Source organism: Mercenaria mercenaria, unplaced genomic scaffold (genome assembly GCF_021730395.1).
Source record: "Mercenaria mercenaria strain notata unplaced genomic scaffold, MADL_Memer_1 contig_670, whole genome shotgun sequence".
Classification (NCBI taxonomy): Eukaryota; Metazoa; Mollusca; class Bivalvia; order Venerida; family Veneridae; genus Mercenaria; species Mercenaria mercenaria.
Window position 1 is genome coordinate 13,865 of NW_026463560.1, and position 9,697 is coordinate 23,561.

General features: G+C 34.4%; 1 protein-coding gene across 1 annotated transcript; it reads left to right on the plus strand.

Moving 5' to 3' along the window:
* Positions 1–5,029: 5,029 nt before the first annotated feature.
* Positions 5,030–7,122, plus strand: LOC128554706 (uncharacterized). Its single transcript, XM_053536016.1, has 3 exons — positions 5,030–5,044; positions 5,305–5,746; positions 5,807–7,122. The coding sequence occupies exons 1-3, from the start codon at positions 5,030–5,032 to the stop codon at positions 7,120–7,122; spliced, it is 1,773 nt and encodes a 590-aa protein (XP_053391991.1).
* The last annotated feature ends 2,575 nt before the right edge of the window (positions 7,123–9,697 follow it).

The window sequence follows — 9,697 nt, forward strand, 5'->3', positions numbered from 1 at the left end:
CACAATCTGGCTGCTTAATACAGGTGATTCCTTAGACAATTTGAAATTAGACAAAATGTCAATTTGTAGAGTTACCCGACTTGCTACTTAATGATACAAGGCAAGTAGTTGCTTGATACAGATGACTGCTAAGACAGGTTGGACTGTATTATATATATATATATTCTTTGTTATATTTATGTTAATATGAACTGGATAAGGACACATATTTATTTCACTGCACTTTAAAAAATTGTTTAATAGTACCATTATACGGTGGTATGTTTAGGACATGTAATTATTTTTTTAGGATTAAATTATCTTGAGCGATCAACATCTTATCTCGAGCGCACGACATCTTATCTCGAGCGATCAACATATTATCTTGAGCGATCAACATCTTATCTTGAGCGATCAACATCTTATTTCGTGCGCACGACATCTTATCTTGAGCGATCAACATCTTATCTCGTGCACACGACATCTTATCTTGAGCGATCAACATCTTATCTCGAGCTATCAACATATTATCTTGAGCGATCAACATATTATCTTGAGCGATCAACATCTTATCTCGAGCGATCAACATATTATCTTGAGCGATCAACATCTTATCTTGAGCGATCAACATCTTATTTCGTGCGCACGACATCTTATCTTGAGCGATCAACATCTTATCTCGTGCGCACGACCTCTTATCTTGAGCAATATACATCTTATCTCGAGCGATCAACATATTATCTTGAGCGATCAACATATTATCTTGAGCGATCAACATCTTATCTCGAGCGATCAACATATTATCTTGAGCGATCAACATCTTATCTCGAGCGATCAACATATTATCTTGAGCGATCAACATCTTATCTCGTGCGCACGACATCTTATCTTGAGCGATCAACATATTATCTTGAGCGATCAACATCTTATTTCGAGCGATCAACATATTATCTTGAGCGATCAACATATTATCTCGAGCGATCAACATCTTTTCTCGGTCATCTTATCAATATCTATTAAGGACCTTTGTTCGAATTCAGATCATTAGTAAAAACATACGGCTGCCACCGTTTTTGTTTTTATTTAGATTATACTTATAACCGTTTCACATGGTTGCAGGGTTAGACATTTAAATACGGAAACTGATAAAAAAGGCAGCAAAAAATCAGTGATGATGCAAAGAAATAAATTTATGTCCTTGACAAAAAAAAATAGTATGTAGGCTTCGCTATGGAAGCCCTGGAGGGACAATTGATTTCCGTACTTCCCACTTCTGACTTCTAACTTTTGCACTCCTCACTTCCAACTTCTTGACTTCCTACTTCCTACTTCTAACTTCCACACTTCTGACTTCTAACTTCCGCACTTCTGACTTCCAACTTCCCGACTTTCGACTTCTAATTTCCAACTTCCACACTTCTTACTTCCGACTTTTGACTTCTTACTTCCTTCTTTTAACTTTCGCACTTTTGACTTCTAACTTCCGCACTTCTGACTTCCAGCTTCCTGACTTCATACTTCCGACTTCCAACTTCCACACTTCTTACTTCCGACTGCCAAAAAAGGAAAGTTGGCAGTCAGAAGTGCGGAAGTTGGAAGTCGGAAGTCAGGAAGTTAGAAGTCAGAAGTGTGGAAGTAAGAAGTCAGAAGTGTGATAGTTAGAAGAGGGAAGTAAGAAGTCAAGAAGTCGGAAGTAAAGAAGTGTGGAAGTTAGAAATCAGAAGTCGAAAGGCAGGAAGTTAGAAGTCAGAAGTGCGGAAGTTAGAAGAGGGAAGTAAGAAGTCAAAAAGTCGGAAGTAAGAAATGTAGAAGTTGGAAATCAGAAGTCGAAAGTCTGGAAGTTAGAAGTGCGGAAGTTAGAAGTCAGAAGTGCGGAAGTTAGAAGAAGGAAGTAAGAAGTCAAGAAGTCGGAAGTAAGAATTGTGGAAGTTTGAAATCAGAAGTCGAAAGTCAGGAAGTTGGAAGTCAGAAGTGTGGAAGTTAGAAGTCAGAAGTGCGGAAGTTAGAAGTAGGAAGTAGGAAGTCAAGAAGTTGGAAGTGAGAAGTGCAAAAGTTAGATGTCAGAAGTGGGAAGTACGGAAATCAATTGTCCCTCCAGGGCTTCCATATTTCGCCTATATATTAAACGATTTTCCTTGTTTTCCCTTAATTCATACATGCAAGTTTTCTGCGCGAATTTATCAGTCGAACTGAAATTTGTTGCTGTTCTAACATGCAGTATGCATCTTTGGTTATGTTCATTTGATTTTGAAGATAGGATGACCAATTATATGCATTGCTTTCCCAATTGATGTGATAAACTTGTACATGTACTTGTGGGAAGTTTAAATAACAGCGGAATAGGCGGGACCCTAATTAACAACTTGTCCGTATGTTTTACTGATGACCTAAATGCACACACAAAGGGCCTTAATATATATAAATAAGATGTCGTGCGCTCGAGATAAGATGTTGATCGCACAAGATAAGATGTTGATCGCTCAAGATAATATGTTGATCGCTCGAGATAAGATGTTGATCGCTCAAGATAATATGTTGATCGCTCGAGATAAGATGTTGATCGCTCGAGATAAGATGTTGATCGCTCAAGATAATATGTTGATCTCTCGAGATAAGATGTTGATCGCTCAGGATAAGATGTCGTGCGCACGAAATAAGATGTTGATCGCTCGAGATAAGATGTTGATCCCTCAAGATAACATATGTCCTAAACATACCACCGTACATTTAAGATTGCATTGGTATAAAAATTTATAACAACATTGAAAGGAACATACATTAATTTTGTTTCTATTTCATATATGTTATTAATGTACACTAAAGTGATTTGAAAGGTTCACGGAAGTTAAAGACTTAACAGACTATTCTGATTGGATGTATGTCCTTATTTAAAATTCTCTTTAATGTGTGTTTGACACATCTAGTGTTCTAGTAGATATCCTAGCTCATTTACCAGCTGCATTAGTATCTGCACACAGTCAGTGGAAGTAGTAAGAAGTAGAAACAGTAAAATGCATTTACTTTATTTAAGATATAGAAAGAAAGTATTGATAATAGTTTTCTAAAAATATCTGAACATGTCAAAAAAATGATGTTATTATTGTTTTACAAACTGCCATGTTTTATTTTCTTAAATAATAAAGTTTTACTTTTGTATTTCCAGAAGTACTACACGTGTGTTGTTATGTGTTATGAACTTTACCTCAACTGTGCTGCTTGATGTAGCTTTAAAAGTGTGAGACAACCATGCACCACCTGTAAACCGTGATGGACTCACACATGTAATATGTTGACTTTTTTATGTATTATCATCTGTAAAGAATGTGTGTATGAATGACAAGGCTGCATACATATATTGTTAAATTATTTCTTATTTTCTTATCATTTAAAATTATAGTACACTACATAATCAAAATAAAGAATAAAAAAATAAACAATTTCAATAAAAAAATTTATGTTGGTGGAATATTATTATATCAACATTTTAAAATTTTTATATACAGTCTTTGTTGTATTAACGTTTTAGATATGTTTAAATGAAATGAGAAAAACAACATACTTAATTTTTTGCAGTCATAAGCTAATATGGAAATTATTAACTTGGAAAAAGATTTTATCTTATTGTTATGCCATCTGAGCTTTAATATTTTTGAGCATTGTCATTGGCAAGAAGGCTAAACATCTTTTTTTATGTGTATATCTTGCAGTCATGTGTGATTAATTCATTTATAGTATTCTTTGATAAAATATATGCTTTCATATTACTTCGAATTAAAAGATATATATATATATGTCTGAAATTTAAGGTAAACATGCTGATGGATTCAAGTGCAATCCATGAAGGGTTAAATAAAATAAAGGGAGGTAATTCCATTATAAAATTATGTTGAATGTTATGATAAATATAATGAAGGGAGGTAATAAAATATTGTGAAATTAATAGTATTCATTTCTTTGATTACTTAATTAATCGTTTTACATGTTGGTTAATTAAATACAAGTATGACTTATCATGTGAACCCATCTTGGGGGAAAATAGAAAATATGCTTCATGTCCTTGTACTGTTAAGTAGTTTCTGGATTTGTTTACATTCCATGTCTGAATGAAATGAAAAAAGACTTTATTGAGGGTATCACGGGAAAATATCCATTTTTTTTAATTTGATGAGACAGTCATTCAGGAGTTGTCTATCCTATTTCCAAAAATGTTAAGGGGACTAAATTTTTCGGATTAGATATCTCTTTAAAAAAATAACACACAACATTTTAATATTGTGTTTATATTATATGATGCACTAAGAAGTATATATTTGGAGTCTAAATGTTAAATAATCCAGTTCAATTTATTAATTACAGTGTCTAAGAAGTGTTGTTGAGAGGAACATCTTATACCATCTTCTGCAAAACTTCAATTTTGTTGTTTTGCTTTTGTAGGATTTAATTCTTTTTGGTTTCTGTTTTTTTTTCAAAGATATCCTGTCTGACAGTTATCCATTTTTTTTCATTCTTCAGCTTTGCTTTAAGTCTACTTCCTGTTTAGTCATTTTAGATTTTGATTCATGTAGTTGTTGTCTATGTTCTTTACAAATAAGACGAGTAACTTCAAGCGATGTTTTCTTTAACAATCGGTCATCTGCAGCTATAAGACGGTCATTTTCTCCCACTTAAACTTTCAAATTCAATTGTATTCCTTTTGGAGACACATTCTCTGACAAACAATTTTCTAAATTTCGGATGTGCAATGATTTTCGCATTTGAAAATCAGCAGATCTCTCAATATTCTTCATAATTTTTTCTTCTGATTTTTCAATTCTTCCAAATGATCTGTTACAGATGCGAAGTTCTTCAGATGTAATTGTAAATAAAAGATAAAGCGAATAACTTACTCCAGATATATATCGTCGGATGCCCTAACTGCGCCACTGACCAAACTGCGCCATCTTGTTTGTTTTTCTTGTAATAACGCGAGACTTTACCACGCGCGAGAGTGACCGTGGGAATTTTTTTTACTATATCGTAGTAAATCCGACGAAGAAATAATCAAGCCAAAATGCGGCACAAACAGGTAAATATTGCAAATTTTATCTCCACCAACTGTTTTTATGTGTTTTTTCTTAATGCAAAATAACTTACCTTCTAATTCCCTTTTTTTCACATAAAACATAGAGGTAAAAATATCCAGGACGCTACGTCTGCAATGTTTACATTTTTATGAATGAAAGTCACGTGACTTTATATTAACTTTAAGGCCAAGCTTATTTTAATTAATAGTTTTTCGTCCCCGGTACTGTTAGTGATTTTTTTTCATTTTCCCTCTATTTTCAGCCCAAACCTCAAAAGATCAGGCGTACTAATAGGAATTATTCACCAGATGCACTTGTCCAAGCATACCAGGAATGCATAGAGAATAACATGCCAGTTAAAACGGCAGCTCGGTTATTTAATGTGCCACGCACTACTCTCAGAGACAGGTTAAATGGAAAAGTGCATCCTGATACTGTGACCACTGGGAAACCCCCTTTGTTCTCATTAATGGAGGAAGCCAAGCTTGTTAATCACATTAAAACAATGGCAAATTATGGGTACGGTTACACACGCCAGGAATGTGTGAATTTGGCATTCGATCTTGCAGTACAACTTGGTAAGCGACGTAAAGATGAATCATTGTCACTAAAGTGGATACGGGGGTTTCTCAACCGATGGCCAGAACTGCGAGTTCTAAAACCTAGAAATTTAGAATATTCTAGAGCAAGAATGGCATCAGACAGTACTGTATCTACATACTTTGAAAACCTGTAACAATGTCTTGAAGAACATTCCTTAACAGACAAGCCTCATCTTATCTATAATTTGGATGAGAAGGGAATAACTACAGAGCATAAACCACCCCACATAGTTGGAAGTTCTTCACACTGCCCCCCAGCTGTGACATCTGGCCGCGGAAAGACTGTGACTGTTCTAGGATGTATCAGTGCAAGTGGTGCTTCCATACCACCATTTTTTGTTTTTCCAGGGAAACGAATGAACCCAAAGCTTCTTGAAGGAAAATCCCCGGGAGCAGATGCAATGGTCAGTGAATCTGGCTGGTCCAACCAAGCTATTTTCAGATATTATTTAATGAATCATTTTGTGAAGTTCATTCCTGGGCGCGAAAACCAAAAAGTGCTGTTGATTTTAGACGGCCATAAGTCACATGTTTCTTTGGGTATCTGTGAGTGGGCTAAGGAGAATGGAATCATATTCTTCTATCTTCCCCCACATACAAGCCACATTCTTCAACCCCTTTATGTTTCTTGCTACGGTCCTTTCGAACGTATCTTCAATTCAGAATGTCACAAGCTGATGCGGCAGACGGAAGCCACTCTGACCCTCTACAATGTATGTGAGGTAGCATGCCGTGTATATACAAAGGCCTTATCTTCAGAAAATGCTCAGTCTGCATTCAAACGTACTGGTATTTTTCCATTGGACAAAGATGCCATTCCAGCTGAATCGCTTATACCAGCAGAAGTATACAAGCCCAATGACGTCCAAGAGGCAGATGAAAATGACAGCCAGGCCACTGTAGAAGGGGGCATTGAAGTTGATGTTAGTGCTGAGGTGCAGGACAAGTCTGTTGATCCCTTTGAATTATTTGCTAGGAAGGAATCTCAGCTAATAAACATAAAATGTGAAAAGGAGAAAAAAACAAGAAAAACTATGAGTAAGATTGTGGCAGGAAAGCAAGTAACTGATGAAGTTATAAGCAGGATGAAGGAACATGAAAGTAAAGGAAATGGCTCAAAGAGAAAGCAGTCAGGAAAGACCCAATGTAATGACAAAAAGAAGAAATTAAAAACAAAAGAAGTGTCACCTGCTATGGAACATCAACCTGGACCATCACACATTAACTTACTGCCCGACACCCCCAGCTGTGACAGTGACTCTGATGATGAACAGTCACTGTGCTGTGTATGTGAAAAGTTCACGCCTACTGAGCTATCTAAAAGTGTCTCTCTGGTGTTTGCAAAGTGGGCACAGTGTGATGGGATGAGAAATGACCTTCCATGCATGCATTGGGTTCATTTAATCTATTGTACTCCTGTCAGAGTGATTAGGAAGGGTGACAAATTTTTATGTCCCCACTGTGATAAGGAGGAATAAATTGTATAAAAATACAAGTTATAACAGTTTAAACAGTTTAGTGTTTTGAAGTTACTTTTGTACAATTGTTCAGAAACTAATAACATTACTAAGTTTTGCCTTAAATATTGTAAATTTCACGAGACTCCTGATATTACGCATGACGTCACACTGGGGGCGGAGTTAGGCACAAAACAATATGGCGGAAGTTTACTGACTGACTGAACTTTTGAGAAGACAGAGCATTTATTTACTTCAGTATTTTGTTGAATTTTGAATGAATCGATGGAAATTTGATTTACATAACTGGTAAGTGAAGTATTACTGTCTTTTGTCTTTTAACTAAATTGAGTTTTACAGTTTAAGCTTAGAGTGGCGCAGTTTGGTCATCCGAGGATACTTTTTACTTTAAAACAAACATGTTTCGTCCATTGGACCTCATCGCAGTATAATTAAAAAAAAAACAGTATGACGTCATAGGAAAGTATGACGTCAATGACGACGTCAAAATACGTTTACCATTTTGGCATTATATTCACATATTTAGTATAGGATGAAAAATAGTTACTTATTCCCTGCAAAAATTGCAAAGCAAAAATAATATTAGTACAGGCAAGGAAAACTAACTAATATACAAAAATTCATTAGGAAGAATCTGTGTGAAAAAAAATGAAAGACTAAAATAATGTTTAAGCAGTCATATTTTACCAAGTCGATTGGAATGAAAGAAAAATGAATGATAGAGTGATTTTTCAGAAGTGAAATGATACATTTGTAGGAGTATCAGGAAAATGTCTAATATCAAATTTATGGCTATTCATTCTTTGAAATTACCTACCCCATTGTAAATCTTTGGTCAATTTTAGGCAAATGCCAGCCAAAAATAAGGGTGTTTCTTTTTCACAAAAAGTAGAATATATTTGGTTAAATGGTATATCATTAGCCATACAAGAAAAGTTCATAGAATTATATAATGTTCATTTGCAATAAGGATCTAACTCTGTGTACTGGGGAGGTTTTGTTCATTGTAAACTCTAACAGGATACAGCTCAAAACGAGAAAAATGCCTTATAATGTTGACGAAATGTGATTGGCGATCTGTTCAACATTTAAACAGTATGAAGTGTCTGTATGTCTTTCTAAACTTTCAATTTATCATACCATATTTTTAAGATGGCTTTTGACTATTAATATATAATTAAAGCTTTTAGAAATCTGATAGGGCGTAGAAAAAAATCCTCAAGTTATATTATAAAAGTTACTTATGTGGGTTCTGTTTTTCTTGAGAATTAAATGTCTTATTGTTTACATTATATAACGATATATATTTTTCTAAGTTAAATCAATGTGGAACCTTAATAATATCCTGAGGTCGTAAGTTCAATTCCAGTTGGGTTCATGATCACACTGTTGTATGCGACACCAGCACTGGGTTTTCTTGGGGTTGACATGAGATTAATACAAATAAGTTTACACAACAGTCGAGCTGAAATAAATTAGTATGAGCTAAATATTTACATTTCAAAATGTTTTGATTCAGTATCTACAATATTTTCCCGTTTTACACAGGGAAAATGCTGTTTACTACAGATAGCTTCCCCTTATTACCTGCAGGTAATTAACTTCAAGTTTATAGTGTTAATTATCCATAACAACATACTAACGCGTCACTGTACGGCAAATTCTGCAAAGTGAAACTCGGTACCCGGTTTGGTTTTAAACCTTCTCCATACAATAAAATTTGAAGAATCTGAACTTCAAAATGTGGTTAAGCAGATAAGATCAAGTAATGGATTTGTTCGAAAGTTGAACAAATAATTATTAACACTTACCTGTGTTCATTGAGTGCTTAAAGCATGTTACAGTAGGTACTTTAAGAAATATTTGATTTTCCTATCCCAATTGCCAAGCCAAAACATACGTAAACATTTAATGACGAACTTTGCCTAAGGAATGATATAAACAAAAGACCTATTGTGTTATATTTGTCAAGCATTTGCATTAACAAATATATGATAAACCGAATTTCATTAGAAATGCAAGTTTGTGAACCTGTCATCACCTGTCTTTAGTATATTGGTTCAGCAACCAGGATAAAGTTGATATAAGGAATTAGGAATTTGTACATTGTTGTTACGTTGCCTTTTGGTGCAGACATATAAATGTACGCGAATATTAAACTATAAATTATATTAAAAAGAAAAGAAATAAACTACAATTTGAATTCTACCACATATTTAAGGGGAATTATTACAAAAGTTGAAAAAATATATAACCTATTTTCCCAATAAGGATCTAACTCTTTGTACTGAGCCTTTTTGTTCATTAAACAGAACACAATTAAAGCGAAAATAAAATAAAAAAATATTAAGGAAATGTGATTGGCCACGTACGTTTTAAACATGTACTGTATGACGTGTCTGTATGTCTTTTTAAACTTTCCGATCATCAATCCCGAAATATATTTAGATGGCTTATGAAAATATAGATAAAATTAAAACTTTATAAACTGATAGGTCGTGGAAATGTTTTTGCTGTGGCTATGCAGGAAAAACGATTTTTATAAGTGTTTTGTGTTATTGACGAATTTACATGT